Below are 27,348 nucleotides of genomic sequence, written 5' to 3'. Positions count from 1 at the left end.
GCGACTCGCATATTTTTGACTGCCGTACCATTCATGTGCTACGAAAACCGCACTATGGCAGTGTAAGATTGAAAGAAAAAAGTAATAAAAAGTACATGTGCAACCGCATCGTCAAGTGTCTCTTCAGCGCCTCAAAAATACTTTCACTCTGGGTTTCTCAGCAGCAAACAAAGAAGCATGTTCGATCAGTGGTCAATTTGTGTGTATTTATGCTGCGCTGAGCACAAACGCTGGCTTCACAAGGTCACAATTCGCAATTAGGCTCAGCCGTGCAAGCAATAAATAAAGCAAATTTCCTGCACTGTCGCAATGAATGCAAGTGTGAAAAAGCTGGCGACTGTCTCAATGCATTGAGAGTCAATAATGGGAGCGCATACATCTTCACTTATGATGAAATGTTTAATACCTGTAACAAGCACAAAATTTGGGTCACATTTGAGCTGTAGAGTAACCATTGATTCTCTACAACTAATAATGATAAATTCATCACCCACTAGAACGGTTTCTGTCTTGTTAATATTCTTTCTTCCTGTTCCAAGTAATTTGTGCGACAACACTAGGCATTTTTGGCCGAACACGGGGCGTTTGTATCACGTAGCCACATGAAACTGGTACTTCATAGAATAACATGTTGAAGCTGAATAAGGTGACCTCAATAAAATTTTTGACACCTACAGGCCAAAGTTAGCCCAAGGATAAAGCAATTTTGAAATAAGGAACCCATTTAGAAGTATAACATCTAATTTCGAGCAGCCCTGATCTAATATATTTAGATTGGAAACAGCAGTGTGCAGAAGCCGTAACATTGAACTGTTATTTCTTTCATGACAAATTTGCTCGCAAATTACCTCAAGGCGTGACTTCATACGTTCAAAGCTATCTTTCTGCATCGGACCACATCTTATCACAAGGTCAAGGCTCACACTTTTCACACCAAACTTTCGTGCTTCGCTCAAATAGCGGAGCGGCGTCCGTCGAATAGAACCTCCGTGCACACACGGCCTCCTGACTCACCCCAGCTTCTCGAAGTTCGTCGACGACTCCAGGTGGTAGGAATCGGCGGAAACCACGTGACCTGCGTCGTCATCGCACGACACGCTCCTCTGCAACCTCAGCACACCCATTTTCGAGAGCCCGCCCGCACATCCGTAGCACTGCTACAGCACAGTGCACTCACAACGACAACACAGCAGCGTCATACGTTCCCGGTTCGAGCAGCGATCACAGCCTAGAAGTGTGCACCGCTCTGGCGGGGGTGTTGTTGGCCGCATATGCGGCAGGCGAGACCCCGCATGACAGCAGAAGCTGCCTACGTTGGTTTTTCCTCGCTTTCCAACCGCCTTGCGTGCTCGGGGAGAAACAAAAAGGTCCTCTACGGCGGCACCTGCTGGCTCGACATTCACGACCCAGTATCGTCACTCGTGTAGACCGTCACTGCCCGTCACGTTTTGTGTTTATTCGCTTCGTTGTTCCGAAGCTACGTCACCAAGCCCGCACTTGCACAGCGTCCACTCAGCAGCGCTCGCCAACAGAAGGCGTTCTCGTAAGTCTCCCCTTACCCACTCTCTCTCTCTACTCTCGCTCCCTTTCCAGGTGTGCAGCTGCGAACAAGAAAGCATTGTTGTCGCTGTCGACTCTGCTGTCCTCGGCTTCGGGTTTCGCGCGTTCACTGTGAACGCTCTGTCTTCGCCCTGTCTCTGTCTTGAGGCGGGCTGCGCGGAGCGGGGTTTGCTTTTGGGAATGTTCGTTAACGCACTCGAGTGGTTGTTGACGTATAAAGGTGCTGCGCATCTCGTGAGTGCTGTCATAGAGTGAAGTGAAACTCACCGGAGTTCCGCTAACTCGCTTGGTGTTCAGGCGTCAACCTAGCTCGCGCGCTGAGATACGTTTCAGTGGTCCGTATTTATTAATTATATATTCATTTCCATCCTGTTTCGCGTAGCGGCTGTTCGCACTTTACACCACTTGCACCTTTACCCTCGCAATGGTTTCGCCACCTGTTATGAACCCGAAAAGGAGTAAAAGATTACTTGCGTTATTCTTAAGACAGCTGTGGATACACTTAATCGGGTGATTATACCGCGGAGCTCGAGTGCGGAGATTTTCGCAAGGCATGAAGGAGGCAGCGCCTTGCTTACCGCACGAGTGTATGTACAGTATTTGCCAAAAGTAACCCGGCACAGGTGGTTTGTTTCTTAGCCGCGTAGCGAAGCACTCATGGCAGCCCTTGAGCTCTGATTCTGTTTAGAGAAAGATTAGACCTTGTCCTTACATTATGGCACCGTTCGGTCTTTAGAGCTGCTGCAAACATAGAGTTTCTTACTATTACCTAGAAGGAAAGCAGGCGGCGCTGCACTTCAGCCACCATGGACGCCCAAAGCATCATGGGGCGGTGAGCTAATTGTTGCGAGACAGTCGTAGTTTTTTGGGAACACAGAGTGGCACTACTAAGATTTTTCATTCCGAAAACGCTGTTCGTGTGTGCGCAGACGACTTTCGCGCGAACGCAGTGGGCAAAACCCATAGTAGTGAAAACGAGACGACACACGACGCCAATAAAAGGTTTTACTTTTCCGAAATGCCATTAAAAAACCTCTTATAGTATTTAAACAACAACATCTTTTATGAAAACATATTTACTTTTAAAAGTGCGCCTGTTAAGTACGAAATATTAGTTTTTCTAGTGTTCATTACTAGGCCAATAGGAGAGCGAGTCGTCTCTAATTTTGGGCAAACTTTGCACTTAAATGCTTTTCTGCTCGTTTGTTGCAATCATTAGACAAGATTTTCAATGTTAGGACGTTTGTAGTTATCAAACAGCTTTTTTTATTATTTTTTGGCCAAAAGTTGCAGTTCCGCAACAAGTAGCTCACCGCCCCATGATGCTTTGAGCGCCCATGGTGGCTGAAGTGGTCTCGAGGGGTCGCCATGCAAACTCCCATAGACGGGCTGCCAGCTTTCCCTCTAGGTAATAGTAAGAAACTCTATGGCTGCAAATGCTCCGTTATACGTTTGAGAAGCAAGAACCTGTTGCTCGGTTACTTTTGGAAAAGGGGGTACGTCAACGTCACGCTTTTCGGTGCCGTCCGCAACGCTTTTCGGCAGCAGTCTGAGACCGTTTTAGTACGGGAGCACAAAATCCCGATCACAGATTTCGCCGATATTTGTCTGCCGAAGCCTCTGTCATGACATTGAGGTTGCTCGGGAAAAGCGACCCCTGAGTTTCATAAGCCCCACCGGTGTAAGCATCTACCATCGCAAGGATTGGCGCATCACTTAACCGCTGCACCAATGCGCCAGGAAGGGCATGAAGACTCCCATCTGTCTATAAATGTAGAGCAGAGAATGACCAACTCCGAGTGTATGGGCGTTAACCGATTAACGCTTTCACGTTATACATTTAAGGCTGAGCTTGAGTCCGGTTTCGCTGGTCTTTGTCTGAAGGCTGCTTCATCTTGCAAGCCGAACCTCGAACCGAAGTTAAAACGGAAACATTAGCGCACCTAATTCGCATTTGTCCAAGCCATGCTAAATCGTCCTCCATTTTTTTTTTCTACAGCTGTGTGGCCACAAGGAGAAAAACTTGCCCTGAAACAATTGATCAATACCGCGGAACCATTTTACGTGCCCCATACTTGAAAGTTGTCCTCAGTGGACTTAAGCAACCCACTACTGTGAACGCGACTCAAAAAAAGAAAAGTAGGAAAGGAAGGCAGGAAATGAAGAGCACAGGCGCATGCAATGAACCGCAGCGTCATTCAAAGTGGTTCGGATCAGTGACTTGCCTTCAGAAACTAGAGGAGTGTTTTCATATCAGTGTGAGCTGACATACGGTGGGCGCGATGTTAGAGAATCGTTTGCACATATATAGGCCTGTCGCGCCGAGGCGAGGATGCTTTGGAGGGCGGCGGATTTTTCGAGCTGTACTTGAGCGAGTCGCAAATAACGTGGTCCACGCATTGTGTAACAATCAGCCAGTGCAGCAACCACAGTCGGATACAAGTTAGGAGCTGCAACACCTGGCCACTATGGAGGTTGACCGGCACTAGAATGGGATAATTCGGGACGCCATCGTTGAAAGCTAAATGAAAAAAAAAGCACTCTTGTTAACAGCAGCAGTGTTTCTGCCCTTTTCAATCAGTGTACTAATTGACAGCATCCCAAAAGGTGCGTGCATTTTTCTTCTGGATAATGTATCAAAGAATGCATGCACTAAGAACTGCATGACGCCACGAAGGAACAGCACACGGCAGTGACGATACCGATGGCGGTTAACTTGCTGCTTTTCCTAAGCTGTATCGGTGTATAATGGAACTTCAGATTAACGGTATAACATATAAGCTACAAGCATGCAACGCTGGTGGACAGAAAGCCATTTTCTAAATGAACTTTCGCGATCACCCTGCGAACCGCATCTGCCCGCACAAAAGCTATAGAAAGAGCAATGGTGTATGCCCAGGGGCTACAGAAAACTAGAAGGAGCCAAGATAGAGGCGGCTCTCTAGATGAACCTGTCGGCTTCACGGTCGGCGGGGCAAGAGGTCGGCGTGGGTGGGGGAGGCCAAGCAAAGGTCAGCGGAGCAAGCGAGCAGCGTGATGAGAGCACGCGGCTCTTCCAACGAGACGGGAGGCTAATGCTCGCCACGGCGGCTTTGCGGGGAGGGCCAGGCGGTGGACGAGGCGCCGCATCCTCCTTTCCCTTCCCCCTCATCTCTCTCCCCCGCATGCGAGACCCGGTGCCGAGACCACCTGTCCGATTCCCACGACTCCGCTCGCTCGCACCCCCTTTCCCCCTCTCGCGTCCGTCCCAGAGTTGAAGAAGGCTCTAGTTGTTCGTACTGCTCGTTCGTCTCGTCTGTTGTTCGCCCTGTCTGTCTGTGAGGTGACTCTTCCACGAGCTGGCTCACTGGCAGCTCTTTGTTTTGTTTTCTTTTGGCTTCTTCCTCGTGCCTCCACCGCGTGTCGGTGTTGCTGCTCTTTCGCTGGATTGTATTCCCCGCATCAGCAATGACGGGCTCGTTTTGTCCTTTTGGCAGGCTCCCATTTGGCGCCCGTCAGCCAGTGAACCGCACTTTCTCTCCCGCTTCCCTTCCCCCTTCTAGATACTGACGCTGCGGGCCAGCAGTGCAACTTGTATGTGGTACAAGCTACTGGCTATAGTTGACCGCATTTTGGAATGATTCTTTTTCTCAGTCTTAATTTTTTTACCTTCTACCGTTGGTAACAACGAGGCGGGTGCGGAAGGCGCTGTTGAAGTGTTAAAAAGTACACTACGTTACGTCATAGCGCAGTTCATTTAAACGTCATTGCTGCTATTATTTTTACCTTGTCGCTATAAGACCAGACAATACTTTAACAGGATGGGAGGAGGGGGGGGGGGGTGGAGAAGAGTACAATAAATACTAATACCAGAAAACTAACCGAAAGATTTCCGCAGTAAGAGGAAAAAAACAAAAATAATACATTGAGTTAATTGTTGCAAAATTGTCAAAGGACTTTATTCTGCTTATTCATTGTCTTTTTTTCATATAAAGCAATCAGTTTTAGGTAGTTTTATAAGGTACAAAGGAAAGCAGACATCATTTTGCATGCCTAGTGCTTCACGTAGTGTTCTGCGAGCACTTTTCGATGTTTAGAACAACGGGCAAACTCGTACAAAGGATTACCATCAGAACTCAATTTCCTTATTTTTTGGTTCGTTCTGCCCACGTTTCTAGCCAACACGACCAGCATTTGTAAACAACAGCGTCGGCAGCAATTGATTCCTTGGCGCTACGCGCCTTTCGAAAGGCGCAGTCCCAAACATCCCCGCATCCCACGGTGTTTCCACAAGCACGTACGTCTCTCAGCTGAAGCGAAAGCGAATCATTTGGCACGGCAGAAAAGCATTCCGGAAAGTCCTGTTTCCATTCCAGGAGCAGCTTGAAAAAAAATCGCGTCGCAAGCGCAACAAAGCCTAACCTCTCCTCATGCCATTCTTGAGCGCAGCGCTCTTCTGCGCAGCCAAGTGTTCACGCTTTGCTGTTCGGTCAAGAGAAAAGGCTGCGTCGGCGGTGGCTTTGACGTCGAACGCAATAACCGCGAGTCTCCGGCTAGAGTGTCGCGCTTTATCCTCTCTTCCCGACTCTTGACGCCTACTTCGCCGGAGCGCCGAATTAAATTTGGCACGCACGGGTTCTCGCCGCCGTCTCTTTCATGTCTTTTTTTTTTTTGCTGTTGTTTTGTTTGACGCCTTCTTCGAGACGTGCCCACTTCAGGTAGCGACGAGGCCCCGAGGCGATAGATCGACGTTCATGGGCCGACCAGCTCGGCGTTGCAATATAGAGCTGCCGAGCAGTAACGGGCACGGCTGCTGTGAGTGTCACTAAATGAAGACCGCAGTGAGATCGGTGAGCTTCGGAGAAAAGGGGCTTTCCTCTTTTAGCGACGTACAGTCCGGGGACTTAACATGGGCACAGTTCTTTTAGACTGTGCCGTTCAATGGCCGCTTGTTTCAACACCTTAGTAAGCAACTTGTGAACAGCCAATTCAGCGCCTAAATTCTTCGCGATAGCTCAATAAAACGCAAGACGCGTGTTTTCTCGTTTGCCAAGGCCAGCTTTCCTCAACATTATCAATAAGCATTATATGTCCGGCGCCAGTAGCAAACAGTACTTAACTAAATATAGGGATATTTTCGCTTGCGTTTCTGAGAAAATCATGAAGAGCAGTGAGATGCTACGGGAATATGTTTGCAGTGATGGACAGCTCTTCCTAAGCGTTGCGAAACCTTACTCATATTATATTCCTTGCCCTCACATCGACGACATTTCACGGCTGGGAAAAATAAATGGGATGTGCCGAGAATTCAAAATTAACGTCTTAATTTTGGACGCGCGACGTCATGCGGCATGTGGTGGCATCAGCGCGATCTAAAAACATGTTTTTTGTGTTTTTTTTTAATTTCAGAGTTCGCATGAGGTCTGCGCACACGCGTTCATGGGATCTAGAATGTTGATTGAAATAGGTTATGGGCGCTTCATTATAGCTGCATAGTTCAATGGCGTTCAGGTATGTGAATTCGCACACGTCGAGCTCGCTTGCTTGCGGTTCCCAGCGTAGTTTGAAATGTACGGCCTAAAGAACCGGTGTTTTTAAGTGCGGACAACTGATTCTCACGTGACTCGGCCTTTGGCCACTGAGAGCTGCATCTATATTTATGCTTTCATAAAAAAAAAAAGCAGGGAGCGACCGTGTGCGGGAGCGACCGTGTGCGCACGGAACGCTTGACTACAGTCGCCAGTACAACGAACTATAGGAGAAAGAACGTTGTATAAGCAATGTGCATGCGGTATCCTCGTTATTCTCTTCCGTGTACAAGTGATTCCGGAACTAACAATTCTTCCATTTCTTAACCCGTCGCTCCAGAGGTGGAATAGTCCAAACCATATCAAACTACACTGCGGGAACGTAAGCGACTGCTGAACTTTGTGCCGTTCGCTTAATATTGCGATTCATAACAGTGGCAAACCAGCTTTAGCCGCGCATATTTTAGAGCAATGAAATATTTTGTTAACAATGATGGATGACGAGGATGCTTAAATAAATGATAAAAGGTTCGCTGATCTAATGAAATCGAGGAGTGAATGATGAAGTGGCCCCTGTGTCCAAGCGGTATATGAAACAGGATTGTTCGGCGAGAGACCCGCTGCCGCCAGGGGCCGAATTCTTGTCGGCTTCAGCGCCGAGCATACCCACAGCAGGTTTATTAACTATTCTTCTCGGCCTGTAACCTGTCCTTTATACCGCCGCTGAAAGGGGTCGTTAAGGAAAGTAAAGTGAAATAAAGTGAAGAATTTATTCGACATGAATTAATTCACGGCGACTCAAAAAACATTTGTCAGAGTATCTCAGAAATATAAAATAAAAAGCGTTTCGTTTGGCATTAATGCATGAAATATGCATAGAACCTGGTAAGGTGACCAAAGTGCGACTAATGTGCACCCTTCCAATGGCTACCCGGGCACTGCCCTATTTAAGCTTCAGCGTTGTAGAGGTGGGTATACAGGCTCATAACGATGCCACTTTTAGATTTCCACTCTTATGATTCAGAATGCGTCTGCTTATGAATTTTATCTGTGCTCCTACGAGCGAAAATATTTAGTGGGGGCCCGATTACAGAGAAGTTCGGCCTTATATTATATCAATGCATTACCCCGGTTATCTACTCCATCTATGATGGCCTCAGTTGCCTATGTGCCATAAAACCCTACAAACAAGCAAACTTTTCAATGGCTGGCAGTACCACAGTTTCCTGAAGCCATATGCGTTGTCGATCTGCACTACACGGGGTTAGTAAAAACAACAGACAACTCAAGAAAACGGCCCAAAGCTGTGTCTGAGGTGCTTATTCATAAATTGTAACCGATGAATCACCCAAACGACAGCGACAACTATTGCAGACAAGAGTTCCTGCACGATACATTCATATAAGCTCCTGAATCGTGCTCCCAACCGAACCGCCAAATCCTGGCCCACAGTCATTGGAGGCGTGCGCTAAATGTGCATTTGTGGCCATGAAAATGTATGAATGCATTGCAACTTTGCGTGCGCTTTACACAGCTCACAGTATGCCTCATAATAACCAGTTCCCGAGACGGCTAGCCCATTACACTCTGCAAAGCACTAGCAGGAAGGCAGGCATACGCCCGCGCAACGTCAGAGCTGTCGGAGTTAATGTCGTTTAATAAAAGAGAAGAAGAACGTTGTTCGATTAAAGAATAAGACCACGAATATTCTGCTCTGCTAAAATACGCACGCAGAGCGCTATGCACACAGATAGAGCAACACTGTGGGCAAGGGTTATCCTTCTCGCACTGACATCTGAAGACGAATCCACTCAACGAGAGGAGCGTCAGCTTCAATAAGCCACGGGTACATGAAATGTGCATAGCATTCAGCAGCCTGGATCCATTATTCAACTGCCTTAAAAAGGAAAGCAAAAAGTGGTACACCACTGTTTTATGGGCTCAGCTCAATAACCCTTCATCCCTGCCACCTGTCCAGCACCCTGTTTCACGCGCCGGCGTCTCTAACTTCACACGTCTCATCACCCAAAAGGCGATCCAACTTGCTTCCCGTCAGCGAACCAATGTGGGACCGTGTACAGTTGATAGGGCTAACGCTGCGGGCATATCATGCGTTGCACGTGGAGAACTCTTGTGACTGGCTCGAAGTGAATGGCTCATGTGAAACCGCGAACTATTAGAGCTATCGAAAAGCCCTGACATGGCAAAGATTATGAACCTATCAGAAATGTGAAGGGTAAGGAAATCGATGGCAATTTCCAATGCTTAAAGGGTCAGTCTACTCACCGAGATGAGTGTATAAATAATGGCATATTCTGGTAGTTGGTACCCTATAACATCAATAACGAGGGGTCTGCGCCCGGTTTAGGCAGGAATTTATATTTTATTTCGGCGTTAAAAGTCGCGTAAAAAAACATGGTGGCGACCCCAAGCGTTCATTTTCTTCAAGAAAGTGGTAGTCTTTTTTTGTAGAAGCATAAGTGAATATACTATGTATCATTTGTATGCCCCAATGTCAGAGAAACCCACGTTTTGTTCTAGTAAACTGTAGAAGGCGTACCGCTCGCTTTTTCTTTAAATCACATGAATATTTATAGTTACACGTACGCAAAACGCAGGCACATTCCCACTTTTTGTTCAGCGTATGCTAGCAGAGATGCAAAAATAAACTCAGCCTATAGTGGCGCCATCTGGTCGTCAGGACGCGAACCATTGCTGTAAACAAACCGACTCTCCACTTAAGCCTAGGAGCGCCAGAATCGTCACTCTAATTATTAAAATAAAGCAAATTTATCTTTTATATGTTTTCTTATAGGCGAGATGAGACGAAGCGAAAGACAGGCGCCCCATTTATGGCCAGTGAACGCACTGAAAAAGGCAGCAACAACGAGAATTCAGTCCGAAGCGAGAGGTCCGGCTTCGACGGGCGCCGCCATGTTTGTCGCCGCGCGGCGGAAATCCAGATGGTTGCCAGATGAGACTACCATCTCATACAGATGTGTTCCCACATTAATAAATTCTATTTTAAAATGTTCTACCCCACTCCTTGGCACCACAGCTGGCTAAACGGTAATTTGAGTAAAGAGCTATCGATTGCCGCAAAGAAAATATGGTCGATAAAATTGAGTAGACTGACCCTTTAATGAGTGTTATCCATTTGAGGCTGTTAATTTGGGAGAGTTATTACCTGAAAAAGGCGGACTTAGGGGTAGTCAGGGGTCACAGCCCCCCTCAAGCAAGAAATTTCGCATAAAAAAGCCATGCTGAACCACATTTTTTTCGAGCAAAAAAATGCTGCAATTACATGGTTGAAATGGGACCACCTCTATCGACCGCCCCCTCCAAGACCGACCCACACATCCGCCCTTGCTACTGGACCATGTAATAATAGCTGCTTTGTTTGTGATTTGATTCGCTTTCGCTTTCGTGATGGTATAATATTTTTTCTTGTCTGTGCTTTACCGCTATACGTTCGTCTGTGCACGCTTCCAGTCTTTCCACTGTTGCCTTCATAGTTTCGAGGACGCACGACTCCAGGCGAGCTGGCTAACGTTCAGCTCAACTCTTAGTGCTAACATTCAGCTCAACTCAAAGATTAGTGTACACTTTTTATGCATCGGAAGAAAAATTTGGTTATTGAAGAAATTTCTAAAGACGATGAATCATGTTAACAATAAATAGCTGAAGAGATTTGAGACGTTATCACCTTTGCTTAAAGTTTTTAATTACGCAAAAAGCTAGCGAGCGAGAGACAAACAAGGGGAAAAAAGAAAGACTGGGAGGGTGGCGAGCGGGAATCGCCTCTGACCCGTTAAATCTTTCCCTCCAGCAATCCAGCATGTCACTATTCAAGCGCTCTGGCATTGTCACCTTTTTTTCCGGCCACCGTATACTTTTCTTCCTCCGGATTCGTTATTCAGAGTCGGTCAACTCAATTTTCGCGTCCATTCGACCCTAAGAACGCAAACAGCAGCGACGATAGATTCGTCGAACCAAAACTAAACTCCGACTTGGCAAACTCTGGAGGGCTTGGTTCTCTGGAACATGAGCGAGATCAAACTGCACTTATTTTTTTTTCTTCCTTACCGTATGAGTGCGAGAAACAAAATCCAAGCGTATATAAATCTGGCTTGAGGCAAATTTGGGTATAATTTCTATGATCGTCTAGAAGACTTCTAACCATCATTTTGACCATTTGTCTTTTTCTGCACCTCACTACCATTTGCAATACAGTCGTTAATTTTATATTTCTTCTAACTTCAACTATCTAATTCTTCGCTGAAGGGATTCTTGTGCCTGCACAAAGGAAGAGGAGCCGGAAACTAAAGCTGGCCCTTTTCTTTTCTTTGTTTTTGCGCTAAAGATAGCCGTTCAGAGGGAACTATTCTTCGGAACTCCGCAAACGGTCCCGTCTTGATATCTACCCTTCCATTTTGTTGCTGTCCTCATATCTGTTCACCGAAGGCACGTTGATTTTCCGGCACACTCAGAGGCAGTGCATCTCAACTAAAATAACGATTCCAAGGAGCAGTATAGGCGTTGGTAATAAGAAAAAAACATCATAACTTCAAAGCTTTCGAACCAGTGAAGTTTGCTTAGGGGATGATCTAGGACAAAGGTGTAGTAGCATTTAACCGAGCCTTGTGTTCTGTGACGTGCAGGCATTTCTCAGAAATATCTTCCTTTTCTTTTTTGTTTGTTTATCTTTTTCAGTGAACCGTCAAGGTATTTTGCAGATTTTCTTCTTTTTTCTTCTCTTCTGTTTTATCCTTCTGTTTCTTCGGTCTTCCATCGTTCAGTACTTTCTACCAAACAGGCAGTCTTTTGTGTGCTGTCCATTTAAAAAAGAAACATACTGAGCCATCCCGCATGCTAAAAGATTTGTGTAAAATGATTTCATTTCGTTCCTACATTCCACATTACTTTGTATTCGCTTCAGCTTGAAATTGTTATCGTTTTATGCGATTCCACCACTTGCAAGAACAGAAAAAAATAATAAAAGCCTTAAAGACACAACCAGAAGGATGGCGTATGTAAAAGAAAAATGTCGGTCGATTTGGGTGATAAGGCCAACTGCAGATATGTGTGCTAGCATGACGTCAGGGAGAGAGAGAGAGAAAAGGACGGAAAGGCAGGGAGGTTAACCAGGCGAAGCCCAGTTGGCTACCCTACACTTGGGGAGGGGAACAAAGGGGAAAAAAGGAAAAAGAGCAGCAAGGAAATGAGTTTTCTAAGTGTCCAGCGACCACTATTGTCACAGGGACAGAGGGCGCGCACTGAAAACTTAAAGATTATAGGCGGGAATGCAACCCCGAGTCCCTTAAGAAATTCAGGAGCGCTTTCACCGCTTTCCGTTCTCTGGAAGGTTGTGTCCAAGGCCCCAGAACGTTGGACTCTGTTAAAGGACGCGAGTCCAAGCGGAGCAGACAAGCAATTAGGAAACCGCGCTCTCGCTCAAAACGAGGGCAGACACAGAGGAGGTGGCTGATCGTTTCGTCACAACCACACTGGTCACACGCTGGAGAGTCAGCCATTGCGATGAGATGGGAATAGGCGTTTGTGAACGCCACTCCCAGCCACAGGCGGCACAACAGCGTAGTATCACCGCGGGGGAGGCCGAATGGTATATGATGTTGGAGCAAGAGGTTGAAGTGATGCGAGCGAGGTGTCCAACCTCCAGGGGCAGACCACGACGTTACAGTCAGGTTTCGGGCGAGCAGTTGAAGGTGCCTTGCTGCGTCAGCTCTTGTCAGTGGTATGCGGACAGTGTTGGTTGTATCGTGAGCCGATCGAGCAGCATCGTCAGCTAAGGCGTTACCAACAATGCCGCTATGGCCTGGTAACCACTGGAAGATGATTTCATGATCTTGTTCGATTGCCTGGTGGTGCAGATATCGTATCTCCGCTATAAGTTGCTCATGGTCGCAATGTCTCAAGGCAGATTGAAGACATTGTAGGGCAGCTTTTGAATCACAGCATGACGTCAATTGTCGGTTGGAGCTACGACCTGTACTAGGTGGTACCGGGTTACCACCTAATTACCAATCCAGCTTCATCTTCCGTTCAGCTACTGTGCAAGCATCATTCGAATCACGTTCTCCTTCGAACCGCTGCTGTTCATTCCGCTTAGTTCGGTACGCTTAGAAGCATTTCTGCCTAATGAGTGCCGTTAGGTTCTCGCCTGGTTAACATCGGTGACACCTTGGCAAGTAAGCCACCCGTCGGGCAGGCGTGCAGTGGCGCATTGACACAAGACAGGTGTTATGGCAGGTGTTGCCATCTGTAGGACTTGGGTTGCTTTGGCTGGGTTGCGACCCAAGTTAGTCTTCCCGAGCAGCCTCTCACAATGAAATGGCTGCCGCCTGACACGGTAGGCAGGTCAACAGCGTGCCACAAAACCGGCGTCAGACAAACAGACAGACAACGCCCAAATGCGGACAGTGGCCAAAATAAATTCTAGTGCATTAAAAAACTACTAAGATGTACGCTGTCCTGATAGGAAAAAAAGAGGCCTTTATATAGCAACGCATGAGGGACACAAATGTACCAGGACCACTTGGATCGCACGAACAAAAAGGGCGCATTATTAACCAGGGCCCGCACCGTAATCAAACTCATTAGGACTCTGCCCAGCAGGCGAACGCGGTGGTATATACCCTGCCAGCACCCTCTACTGCTTAGGAAGTTTGCTACACAGCAAACGAAAGAAAAGTTGCAACGACATCCACCAATAATAGAAGGCTCTTTGGGAATTTTTTTACCACGATGCTGCTTAGCAAGCCCTGTGGCTCGCATGAACCGTTCTGTGTGTTCTTTCGACTTTCACCCCGTTGTCTGTAGCCCTGCTGTCTAGTTCATTGTATTTTTACCGTTCAGGATTAGGCCGGCCAACGCTGTTGCTTCAAAATGAGCGCACTATGGTTGAATACAACTAAAAAACGAAGCGAAAAATTTCTCTCAAAAGAGGTTTTCCAGCTAATGGCGTCGGCCGAGCGTCATGACGTCGTGGTTAACCCCCATGTCCATCTTCTACCGTGACATCGCAGGTGACTGGACGATGTAAGGGGATTAATAACGGATTAACCTTATTAAATGTGACGTAACGACAACTGGTCGAAGGCATTGGCTGCAGGCCGTCCTTTTGTCTACTTTTGAATGTGGGACTCCGAGAGAAAATGATGCCACTCTTACAAAAATTTCTTTAGACTGTCTATATAATGTCCATACACTATGATCTTAAAGTCTATGGGCTCTCTATATACAAATCCTATAAACTCGTATAGAGTCATTACATATCCTTAGATAGTCTATAGACAAACTATAGTTTTATGGGCATACATTTTAGTAGACTTTTTCTTATAGAGTGTGAATAGACTAAGAATCGATAAAATTAATTATCGGTAGAAAGTCAATAGAGTATATAAGAAGTCTATTTCTATAAGGACGATGACGACTTTCTAGAAGAAGAAAGGGAAGTGAAGGATAAAGCGATGTACATGCAGAAGCATCTGCGTAAACTGCATTACTCCCTAAGCAAGACAAACTCACGCAACTATACTGATATGAAACTCTGGCTTTATGCAACTTTGTTGCTCTGCCGTGGTTAACTGATCAGTGAAAGCCACGGACATAATAGCGAAAAGTTGGCAAGACAGACATACTTTGTTTTTACACCTAGCGAATAGATATCGAAAGTAACGCCCATAGTTAGCCGTCATATTTCTCACACTCCGTATATGTATTCTTTACCAACTCCGAGCAAGAATCTTGTAACCTTGTCTTGTTCTCCGAACTAACCCGAGCTTACCCGAGTTATTCGGGGTTCGGAGCAGGTTAGCTCGGAGCAGCGTCGCGCATTCTGCAGCCAATAGGAGGAAGTTCGGGTAAGTTCTCTAGAGCGTCACGCAAGCTATAGCGCCACCTAGGTCACGTAACCTTGTGGCGTCGTCATAACCAGCCCTGGCAGGTGGCAGTTAAATTAGCAGTTAAATTAATGATTTGTCGCGAGAGGTTGCTCGGGAAGAGCAACATGGTTCGCACAATCCCTACCGGTGACTGTGATAGAAACAGCCACCTGCCAGTGAAGTGGCACATCATTTAACCACTGCGCTTGTAGTGGTATATAAGGACTCGCCGCCATCTATGAATGTTAAGTAGACAATGACCATTTCCTCGTACATGGGTATTAACCCACTAAAGTTATCGCGTTATACCCTTAAGGCGAAGCTGAAGTCTCCCCTCCAATTGAAGAGTGAACTCCTGATTTCATACATCTACGTTTAACGTAGTTAAACCGCTACCACTTTTTCTTTGCCTATTTGTTTACTATCTATAATTTTGGAGTGAAGTTCTACACTTGGTTACTTATCGCATTCGTTTCCAGTGCTTATTAACTTATTTGTACGTTGAAATAGTCTTTTTGACTTCATTTTGCTGCGCCCCGTTAACCTCAGCAAAATGCGATTGCCGTGAACGCCCTGAAATTTATTTTATGACTCTTCTTTCTTTTTTTACAGGAATTCCAACATCCTAGTATGGGGCTGCTGTTCCTAACAGAGGGTGAAAAGAGGAAGGTAAATTTTAAAAAGAGGCCGAAAAACCTGCTTGTGATGTTTTCCCCGCTGTGTCCGGCCATCCAGACTTCACCATTCCAGTGAATCGCGTTATTAAGAGAAAAAGAGCCCAGCGTGCGCTGCGGCACCAAACAGCGATCAGCCGTTCTAGGCACGTCGTCGCCCCCAACGTTAACGCGCGTGGTGCTCGACGCCAAAAAGGACGGCGACGATAAAACCATGCACTACCCTCAGCGACGAGGGTGCGGGCGAGAGCCATTTCGCGGTGGACGACGCTTCCCTTCTTTCATTCGTCATCCAGCTGAGTCAGCGAGCGGCGAGAGAGACTCTGCAATTAGCGACACCTCGCCTCAATCTCGCCGGAGAGCCCTGCCTCATCTCAAACACGGGAGATGAGATGGCTCTAGTGGGTTTCTTTTTCCTTTCCATCGCTATTTTCTTCCCTCTCATTCGTTCTTTCTTTTCTTTTTCTTGAGTCGTTGCTTCGTACTTATTTTTTTCGCCTCGCCATTCCGTTTTGTGGTCGAGAACGGCCTGAGGGTGGAGGTGAAAGAAGTCCTCTTTTTTTTTTTCCTTTTTTCATGTTTGTCTGCGGAGAGTATACGGGATCTTGGTGCTTTTTTCTTTTTTTCATTTTTGCCTGACCTGCCTGCGCTTGGCTTCGAGCTGTCTTGTGTCTTTATTCTGCCCTGGGAGCCGCCAAGACAGCCGGGCAAACACGGCGCAGAAGGTCCTGACCGTTAACACGATGAGTTTCGAGCGCAGCTTCACTGTATCCAGAAGAACCCATCGAGGGATTTCATTTGTAGGCACTTTTTGAGTGAGATTTTCCTTTTCTTTTTTATTTCACCAAAAGCGTTCAGATTGTGCTCCAGTGATGTTTGCCTTTCCATGACTCCCCATAGTCCTGATAAGCGGGCTGTATGTTCCTTTGTTGGGCTATTTCTGCTACACATACGCCATCATGACCTACAACAATGAAGTCACTGTAAACATTCACTGAGCTGACCACTTTGAATCAATATCGGCGTAATTGTGAGCAGTTTATGCCAACTTCGGAAAATCTAGACAAATTAAATTTTATATACCTTGAACTCATTAATGTACAGATGGCGCCGCATCAGTGGTTATACTGCATTAGTGCTTATATTATTTGTCATTATTTTGTAAGTTCATAATATCAGAATCACTATCTTTTCTGAGATCACATCACGTTGATATCGTTTGTTACCAACGCTATCATCGCTTCTTCCACCTTTCCCCTTCTCCTCTATACAGTATTTTCTCGCGTAAAGGTTTGGTTTGGTTTATGGGGTTTAACGTCCCAAAGCGACTAAGGCCATGAGAGACGCCGTAGTGGAGGGCTCCGGAAATTTCGACCACCTGGGGTTCTTTAACGTGCTCTGACATCGCACAGTACACGGGCATCTAGAATTTCTCCTCCAAAGAAATTCTAGCCGCCGCGGCCGGGATCGAACCCGCTTCTTTCGGGTCAGCAGCCGAGCACCTTAACCACTGAGCCACCGCGGCGGCTTTTCTCGCGTAAAGAATGCACTCCCATAATGAACGCATCCCCTTATTTTGTAACTCAAAAATTGCTTTCTTTTTGCTTAGCGTAATGCATGCCCCTCATTTTTTTTTTAGTGCACAGTCTAGTGCTAATGATATAGTCAATGTTAGCAGGCGCCTTTTACTAAATGGCGAAGCAATTGCACAATACTAAAATGCGCCATTTGTCGAACGTTAAGATTACCATACCTCGCTACCGGACGAACAGCCAATGAGAATGTTCCGCGAGGAATCCGAGAGTCAATAAACTCCACGCTTGGACACAAAGGGTTCGCTCTGTTCGATGTTCCAGGCTCCACGCTGAAAGCTGTGAGTTCTGATGCAGTGAACTCTAGAGCTCTCTTTGAAAAGTACGGGCCTTACGCGAATTATACGAGCAGCTTTAAGACAGAGGTCGTTGGCTATATTCTAGAGCACGGAAACCTTGTTGCACGGTGCGTCGATATTTATTTTGAAGGTGAGCCGTATCGGACGAAGTGTTTAACCCGCCCGACTACTCTTTGTTCTATTTTCACTGCTTCATTTTTTTTTCTGTATGCTACTCCCCGCGTGATGGACACAACTTCCGAAATATTCGTATATTTTTTAAGATATACATGTACGTTCATTATGCGTGTAATTATGGTAATACCCCGCAATTAGGGTTTTTGGGGGCAATATAAATGAGTAACTATCTAAATAAATATGCCATATAGGTTTCAAAATTTCTCAATAATTATCGTTGGCTACTTCAGTCTACACGTTATCCTTGTGAGATCAACGCTAAAAACTGTAGCTACCAAAACTCATTATCTATCACTGTCTGTGCGTGCTTCTGGTTTTACCGCATTATTGCTGCATTAAAGGAATAATAAGGTGAGGCAGAAAAAAGTATCAAGTAGTTCGTCTAGCAGCACCCCCCTCTGATATCCGCTCAGCCAGTCAATACTCGCATGTTTTCGAATTCATCCTCTAGTTTCGTAGGGCACTACTTATTTTTACAAGAATTCGTCTATCCCTTAGCAAGTATGACACTTTTACCTGCTCATTACGGCTAAAAACAAAGTCTACATAAAGAAAGTTTAAGCGCCAGTAATTAAAAATTTCGCAACTAATTGCATAACCAACATATTTTTGTGTGTGTGTGTACGTCTGCGTGCGAGGGCATTTAGCTGGGTGAGTTACCTGCACTGTTTGTCTTCGAATGCTTGTCTCGTAATTTCCACCATCAATGTATATTCTTTCAACCCCCCCCCCCCCCCGGGCGTTAATAAAATAAAGAAAAAAGATGCTGATTGTTTTTCTCGCGCGAGTAATCGTTTCTGGAGCCCAGGAGATGCAGGCTTGCTCAAAATCGCCCTGCGACAAATCCCGAACACAGCCCGAAGAGCCGAGGACGACCGAGTGTGCCTGCGGCGCCTCCAGGCAACCGCTGTTTGTTTCTCGGGGCAACGAGGATGAGAGAGAAAGTCGAGAAGGAAAGGGGGACGGGAGGGTGTCTTCACCATTAATGAAGTTGGTCTCCGCTAGAGCGAAGCTGAATATTTGATTTCCTCGGTGGCTTGCTGCACGCCACGCAATGCAACACCCCCTCCACCCGCCTGCCCCGGTTGCAATCTATCCTCAACCACCAGAATGGAACGCTACACACTTCTTCGCTTCTCTCTTCTTTTTTTCTTCTTCTTTCCTTCTGGGCCCCCGGCGAACAGCAAGAGTGGCGCAAAAGCAAAACAGTCTGGGTCATACCAGGTAAACAATCTGCGTCTCCGCCGAGCAGAGCGGAAAGATTGGAAATTAACTAAGCAAAGAAAAATGACGAAAGGCGCCAGTGCGAAGCGCACGAATCATTTTCATCGCGGCGAGATGGAGGGGCATTGCGCGAGCAGCACTCCTGGGGGAAAATGTGAGCAAATGCGATTCTGGAAAGAAAGAAAGAAAGAAAGAAAGAAAGAAAGAAAGAAAGAAAGAAAGAAAGAAAGAAAGAAAGAAAGAAAGAAAGAAAGAAAGAAAGAAAGAAAGAAAGAAAGAAAGAAAGAAAGAAAGAAAGAAAGAAAGAAAGAAAGAAAGAAAGAAAGAAAGAAAGAAAGAAAGAAAGAAAGAAAGAAAGGAAGAAAGAAAGAAGCGACGAAAGAATGAAAGAATGAAAGAGTGCACAAAATCTATGACAGGAAGAAAGAGCGGGCTAAATGTAAGAGGGAAAGCATGCCAAAGAAAAGGAAGTGGAAACAACGACGAGACATAGAAACAGTAGAGCGCTCGAAAGTGTTACGTAGTGAGAGATAGAGAGAGAGAGAGAAATAAAAAAGAAAGCGAAAGCAAGGAAGCGGCTATAAACGCGTTGAGGCCGCATACAGCGAGGGGCGATCCTGAACCACTCTGCCCGAAGAGCTTAATGAGAAACGAGACGCGAGCGCCGCGGTTTTCCACTCTTCTTTGTTTACCCATCGCGTGGATTGCATCGTCGAGAAAGCCAGTGAGGCGCGGCCGTGCGTTGCTTGCAACGCACGGCGGCTGTGGCTTGCAAAGAAGCCCGCACACGGGCCAGTGAGCGGCCGTAGAAACGGGTCAGGAGGTCAAATCGACAGCAGCTGCTGGTTTGTGTTCCGCTCCACTTCACTGGTTGCCATTCGCCAAAAAGTTTGTCCTGTCTACTCTTCTCAGTAATCATTTAGTTTTTTTTATACGAATCACGTGCTTACTCCCTATTTATGCGACGGCGTTAAGGCTCGTATTCTGCTGGAAATCTGCCGTCGTCGTCGGCGTTGTGAGCCATAAATAGGGCCACCTCCAGACAAGCGAACTATGTGGGCTACCTAGGTCACGTTACCTTGTGACGTCATCACAATCTGCCCACCGGATTGTGAGCAAACTGACCATCCTAGCAGATTGCAGTTAAATTAATGATTGATAGAGGGAGTTTGCTCCGTAAGAGCAACGTAGGTCGCAGAAGACCCACTGGTGGTAGCACCTGCCATCGCAGGGCAGTGGCTCATCCCGTAACCGCTGCAGGATTGCGCAAGGAGTGGTATGAGGGCTCTCAGGGACATACAGATATAAAGTTGAGGATCACCAATTCCACATATACGAGCATTAACTCATTAAGCGTCCCCTACAACTTTTGGCTCCCATGTCTGTGAACTTGCGAAACGAGATAAAAAGACACATCTCTCGACGATCTCAAGGGAAATATAGAATAATCGCGTGCAGGCTACCAAGTCGCGGAGGGGTAAGCTTCTTCTATTGGTATCGATATACAGCAATCGCGTCCGAACATGTTTTGCTTGTATCTTATCGCTGCTTTTCTCGCCCAATATGCACGTACGTGCTATCAAGAAACATAGTTTTGAAGGCCATCCCCCGCAGCACAAATCTGCATTGCCTTACTGCCAATGACGCTCTTGTGTCTCATAATTTTAGTGATAGCTCGCTGAGAAGAAGCGCCCTTTGATCGTGTTGTGCAGCCCCAAAAGCCATCTTGCTTAGCCCCCCAAGTTATGCTTGCTAAAAGAAACACAAATAAAGAGAACATGCACCCCTAGAAACCATTAGGACATCTCTTCGTTCTTGTCCAGCCATTTTCGTTGTCGATCGATTCCCTCTGTATACCTGTACGGTTACGACGCGTAACCTAAAACTGAAGCACTCCGCTAAACAGCGTCGTTGCTAGCCGAAGGCAACTTCGTTCCCATTGATTGAGTAGTCCAACCCCCACCATGATGCATTCGCAGCGTCTTCCTCCAGACCTGCGCTCTTTTTGCTCTTTATTTTTCTCCAGCCTAGTTTATTCACGGCAACCAGGGCGTGCGTGACACTCCGCCGTCTAGCCTGCAAGACTGCGCGTAGGCTTTTTTCTCCGCCACGCTCTCCCTTGGAGTGTCGCGCGTCACGCAACGCTCAGGCAGCGCGGGCTCCGGTTTTTTTAATTTCGACGGAGCAGACCAAATCGTCTGCTTCTGTTTCCCTTCCTGGTTTCTTCGACTGTTTTCCCTGTTCACCCTCTACAACCCTCGTTTTGCTTTCCACGCTTTATCCTTGAGCGCCCACAATACTAAAAACAGAAACGGAGGTAAGAACATTGCGTTACGTAGAGACGCGAAAGAAGCAGACGAAAAGAAAACGCGTGCATGCGAAGCAGCTTCTTTTCTCGGCGTGGGCTCTGGCCAGCAAAGACGACGGACGGCTAAGGAGAATTAAAGAGAACGAGACGAGTCTGCGCTTTATATGCATACGGGAGAGGGCACTTACAGGTACGGGGAAGAGAGAAAATGGGGGAGGATTCGGCGCGCATACAAAGGGACCAATCGCTTGCTTAATCACGGGATATGGTCTCCGACGAAGACGTAATGGAAGCGATCGCTGAGCCCTCCAAAGTCCACGTGCACGTACGGGGGGACAGGTGGGGAGAGATACAACGTAACAGTAAGATACGCAGAGAGATAGAGAGAGAGGGGAGATGTTTCTGGGGATATTACAGAGAAGAGCACAGCACAAAGTGGTGCCGCGCAATGGTGCACGCTTTTTCTCCGCACCCCATGAACGCAGCTATTCCCTGTTTTCCTCCTCGAGTTCGATCCCTCTCCTCCCTATGCTGCCGCCGAACGCCGCTTCCACCCCGCGACGCGAGGGTCGCGTGTGTCGAGTTCAATTTGCGATCTCATTCGTCGCCCCAGCCTCGCTTCTTTGTGCCCGCTGCGTGCGCTGCTCGCTAATAGATGATACCCACGCTCGCTGGCGCACTCACAACCCCGTGGCAGAGGAACCGTGTTGCCCGCTTCCCTAGAACAGATCGAGGATCCCGGGAACGCATACTAGTGAAGTGCCCATACCCATTTCTGCTCTCCATACACGACTATGCGCAAGCCTGTCGGCGTCGGAGAGGGAAAAAATGTGGCTAGAAATGCTCGTGCGAGCCTGCTTCTGTTCAACACTGTTCCTGTCCTCAAGTGTGGAATGGTACTGACAGGGAGAGCTCCTCTGTTGTATTCCGAGAAAAAATAAACCTGTTTATAACGCTTGCCAAGGGCCGTATTTGTGTATAAACTTACTCTGATGCAACGGGTTATTCTATTTACTCCACAACACGAACTGTGGTTATTATGCATTACAGTTTCCCGTCCGAGTGTGGAATGGCGCCAAAGTGGTAAGCTGTTCTGTTTTTTTTTTTTTTTTTTTCAAGATTAGAACTGTTCTTCGCATAATTCACATCCCTCATATTACAGTGCGGTCCACTGTAGAAGGCCATGTAATTCTCGTTGTTCAAAAAATCCCTTCTTATATGCACTTTTTCACTTCTGCACTTCTCTTACAAAACGGTAGTCCGAAGCCAATTTATTTATTTACTTACAGTACCCCTAAACACCCTCTGAGTTGAATTACATCAGGGGGGGGGGGGGGGGGGGGGGGGGGGGCATTGCATTTTCACAGACAACGCAGGATGTAAAACAGCAGGCATATACAGAGGGCATAGTGCCACAGAATGCATCAGAATTATTAATAGATGCAACGTCTCTTGGTAGCTGATTCCAAAGTTTAATGGTTAAAAGCAAAAGCGAGAATTTGAACAAGTTATTCCTGGAATGCGGTAGATATACTTTAAATCGGAAGTCAATATCTGGCGAGCTCAAGTCCGATAGGAACTTGCGTGATGGTTAGCAGTTGCCGTTGCTTCATCAGTGAACAAAAGTCGATCGCATTCTTCCAGGCAGCGCAAGGTGTGTTTCGAAATGTTGCCGTTCTCTGTCAGGATCACATTACCAAGATGATCCAACACCTTCTATACCGGACGGACCGTCCACACTGCGGACGTGTCACTCGAATAGCTGAGTGCTTCTTTTCCTTTTCTTGCTTTGGGACAGAATATTTTTTTGGCGAACGCAAGGTGAGACAGACAGTCACGACACGCATGATATTTCCCCATCAACAGCGCCAATCAATTTTTGCGCGATTGTCATACTGCTCACGGTGATAACGCAGAACTTTTTTTCTCGCAGAGACACGCAAGAAAGAGATTTACGGTCTCCATGATTTGGCAGCGACATCACCTACACTAGACGTCGCTTTCCGAAAGTTCGTTTTGCTTGCGCTTTCGGTGCGGCCACTTACGTACTTTGCCGTGCTGTTTCTTCTCGACTTATTGAGCTGACTGAACACGGAACCCTCCGCGTAAGCCCTGATGCTCGATAACTAACTTAACATAGACAGTCGCGTTAGTGATTTACAATGAAATCTCTAACAAAGCTTAGCGCTTAATGAGAAAGCTTTCAGAACGAACTAAAGGAACACTATTCGCTGCACGTTCTGTTCGGTTGATCTAATGAACGCAGATTCAATAACTGTGCTGCATCGTATTTATTGAACCAGTTAAGGTTGTGACGTACGTATGCATAATGTTCCGGAAGATGAAAAGCCTGACTGGCGTCTGGCAATGTTGCCATGAATGTAGCGAACAGCATATTTTGCGATCCCAATATCATTCATCTTACGCGGCTCTGTACGTCAGTTATACAGGACGGCATTAAAATCACGAGAGCCTCGTAGCCTATGTCGCTCTGGGGCGTTAAGGCCCACCTACCGCACCATTCAAACATGCTGCGTATGCGCAGATATATAGATCGAATGGACACCGTCAGAGCTCAAGTTTGAAACTGAGTCACCTATGCGTCTGCGCCTGACACACGTAAGCAATGCACTCACCTACAGTCCAAATAATTTAGACCGTGTGACTCTACTTTTTTTTTTTTTTTTTGGGGGGGGGGGGGGGAATTACGTTCGCCTTACGCGACCCATATGGACGAAACCTCGTCTTTCTGTCTGAATGCGAATATGTTGTAGCTTCCGCCTCCAAGCCTATGTATATGGCTCTGAGCGCAACTTGTCGTCGGGAATCATTTGTAACCTCATTTGTAACATTATCACCATATTAAACCTCTATGCTTACAGACTGCTGCGCGTGTATACAGTTGAGCAAAAGCGCCATGTTGACACCATTTCATCTATGGCTCCTTTGCATCAGTCCGATTCACCATATCCGCATCGCCACAAACCACAATGGGTTTTACCATTCACAAGAACTAGCTACGGTCGTCAAAGACTTAATTACCAACTACCGTATTTACAAAACCAGTTAATTGAAGCAGGCGTAAACCTCCGTGAAATCACCATCTCCTCTCTGCGTAGCATGATTGTTCATTTGGTTAAGTGCTAATACATCAACTCCTGTTTTATGAATTACTCTCCACCCTTTTTGTTATTTGATGACTGGTCGTCTACTGTGCTGATACCCCTTTTTCGTTGCTGATACCCCCTTTTGATTTCTGTGTATTCTGTTCGGTTACAGACATTGCTTATATTGATGTTTTTGTTCATCTATGACTTGATGTTCAATTTAGTTCTTCGTTTTATGTTCTTGATGACTTGATGTTCAATTTAGTTCCTCGTTTTCTGTCACTGCCGTCTGAACAGGAGAGGAGAACTCCGTCAAGCGGATAGCCGCTTTCTTTCTCCCCTCCTCCATCAAATTGTATTTTATTTGGTGGAAATAAAGCATTATTATTATTATTATTATTATTATTATTATTATTATTATTATTATTATTATTATTATTATTATTATTATTATTATTATTATTATTATTATTATTATTATAACCTGAATCGTTTCGCACCTAACAACTGCTTTCTCGTGTGTCTAGAAAGTGCCCTTCTGCAATACATCCAGGTCCTTGCGTGCCATTCGCAAAGAATCGTCCAGCTACGAATTCTAGGCGTAGCGAGAAACCACCTGAAGCATTTGTCATTTGCTTGGGAACAGTAAAAAGTCACGTTGTTGTTGTCGTTAGTGGCTGTTTATTGACAAAAATAACAATGAAAGGAAAAGATGTTGCTAGCCGCGGCATCTGGCATTGAAACTTGAAGCGATTGAGCTGTGGCTAGCGGGAATAAAAGGACTGTGAGAGGACATGAAAAGGGAAAGAAATGGGGGAGCGATAATAAAAAACCCTAGGAATAGGGCGGCGATGTGCACTATGTCTAAATACAGCATATGAAAATAAAACTTCATGTCTGATCTGCAGAGAACGGTTCACGGCATAATGAGCGATTATTCCTTGCCTCGTATTACCGCTACGGTTTGGCCTGGTGATTTGTTTTCAGGACAGAAACACCAGAATTCGCATGTCTATTGACCTTCACCACATATGCCGTGAACCGTTCTCTGCCATTCAAACTTCATGTCTGAATGGCAGAAAATGTTTTACGGCATACGTGATGCAGGTCAGCAGAAAGGCGAATTCAGGTGTTTCTGTTCTGAAAACAAATCACCACGCCAAACCGTAGCGGTAATGCGAGGCAAGGCAAGCACAGATTGAAAAGCGGGTGCGCGATCAATCAATGATTATGTTTGCAGGATCGCACTCGTCGTTCTGGTGTGGCTGACCTGACGTCAGAGAGGTGTGAAATTGCCGGAACGCTCTTATGCTGGAACATGCGGTTATGGCTGATTTCACAAGCCTACGCTGTAACCACGTGTTCGCTTGCGTAACGACTCTTCATTGCTTTCGAAACTGGTTGGCGCAAACATTGAGTGACGGCAGCCCTCCCCTGACTGAAGGCTGGGATAGAGTGGCAAATCTTGAATGCACACGGCTTATATTTCGGGCCCTTTGTTTTTCTGTTTTTTTTTTAATTCGAAAGGTAAAAATTGGGCGATAATTTTTTACTTTTAATTCGGGTACGAAACGGGTTATTCAGTGAAATGTTTCGAAATTTCGGAGTTCTTTTTTTTTTCAGGTCATCTCATGCAGCAAAAGACAACTTCGGATCACAACTCGTCTATTTTTATTTTTAAGGGAATACAATTTTTCATCTTTTCCCCATTGTTTTGATAAGCCATATAAAAATGTAAAGTGCACTAGAAAACTGTTTACCGAATAAGGTATCTTCTTTTTCAATATAATACAATTATGTTATCACTTTCATTACCATCTGCTGTGCAGCTCCTCCACGTCCATGTAATACCTGCCTGCCTTGGTCTGTACGCAGCGAGATCCTTCATTCAACATCGCAGCTGCCATTTGAAAAGCAAACAAGCAGTCTAGGAGGACGTCGTTAGCGTGACTAGCGCTTGAAACAATAGGGCACATAAGACGTCCAGTCAGTCCATGCTTGACCCCTCGATTCTAAAATGTACTTTACTAAATTGATCTCAACTTGCTCCATGTCATGAACGATAAGTGGCAAGCGAGGCTTAAAATCTTAAGCTAACAAAAAACACCGATATTCAGTCAGCACGATATATATCCGCTAATGTTCAATTCGCGTATTCAGTTTTGTTAACTGCTATACTGTGTCTTTAAAAGGTGAATTTTCGGGTGGAAATAAAATTTTGCCCTATCTTTCAGAACCTAGTTCAGGGTACAAGAGTCGGATAAAATCTGATTTCATCCAAAACAGAAGGGCCTTATTTATGTTCTTGCTGTTGTTGTTTTATTTTACGGATCCCAACGGGTAATATTCTTGTTTTACTTTGTTTCGATTCGCATTATCTCAGTGAGCGAGATGTTCAATAACTCAGTGTAAGTACCTGGTGTCACCTGGCACTAGATATAACTGTCCACAGTTTTCAAATCATACAAAAAAATTAAACTTCAGTTTCTTCATGCGATTTGAATTATCATTTCTTCATACCCGTACGCAATAATTTTACCTTTTTTTAGGCATAATCCACTCGGATCTCCTGGCTCCAATAAGCTGAAGAGAAAATTCGTTAATATTTTGAACGCAAAATAACTGGCCCCGTATAAGGCTTCATTTCGACTATATTATTTCGGTTTCGTGGAAAATTGTACGCTGAAGTAAATGTGCGCACCAGTAGCCAAGAGTCTGTGCGTGCGTAACAACATTGCAGACGCTTCTATACCAAGACTTTCTTTAGAAGAGAAGCTGTGCTTAGCTTCGTATCTAGTACGCAGTCTAGTTCGTTTCCTTTTATTTACTTTATTTTCGTTATATCAACAGCAGAAGTATTTAATATAGAGTGGAGAAGGCGGCTCTGCCTAACAATACCAGGCTACTCTACATAATCACTTCAAAAAAACTACGAATAAGTTGTTGTAACGCGCAAGCCGGTCGTCACGCCAATTCCGCTTTGGTCTGCAGCATCC

At 45.9% G+C, this 27,348-nt stretch overlaps 1 protein-coding gene across 2 annotated transcripts in view; it reads right to left on the bottom strand.

Moving 5' to 3' along the window:
- LOC149371384 (vesicular glutamate transporter 1-like) overlaps positions 1–27,348 on the bottom strand; it is a 201,413-nt gene that overhangs the window by 167,497 nt on the left and 6,568 nt on the right. The window contains exon 1 of one of the 2 annotated variants that reach the window (XM_089565624.1): positions 1,015–1,310. The exons of the other annotated variant lie outside the window; for it this stretch is intronic. Within the exon in view, the coding sequence (XP_089421750.1) occupies positions 1,015–1,124 (110 nt within the window). The 5' untranslated portion in view covers positions 1,125–1,310. Of the gene's footprint in view, positions 1–1,014; positions 1,311–27,348 lie in introns of those variants that run through there. 2 annotated transcript variants of the gene reach the window in all.

Source organism: Amblyomma mixtum, chromosome 1 (assembly GCF_055824585.1).
Source record: "Amblyomma mixtum isolate Tamu chromosome 1, ASM5582458v1, whole genome shotgun sequence".
Lineage (NCBI taxonomy): Eukaryota > Metazoa > Arthropoda > Arachnida > Ixodida > Ixodidae > Amblyomma > Amblyomma mixtum.
This window is presented reverse-complemented; position numbering and strand designations above follow the sequence as displayed.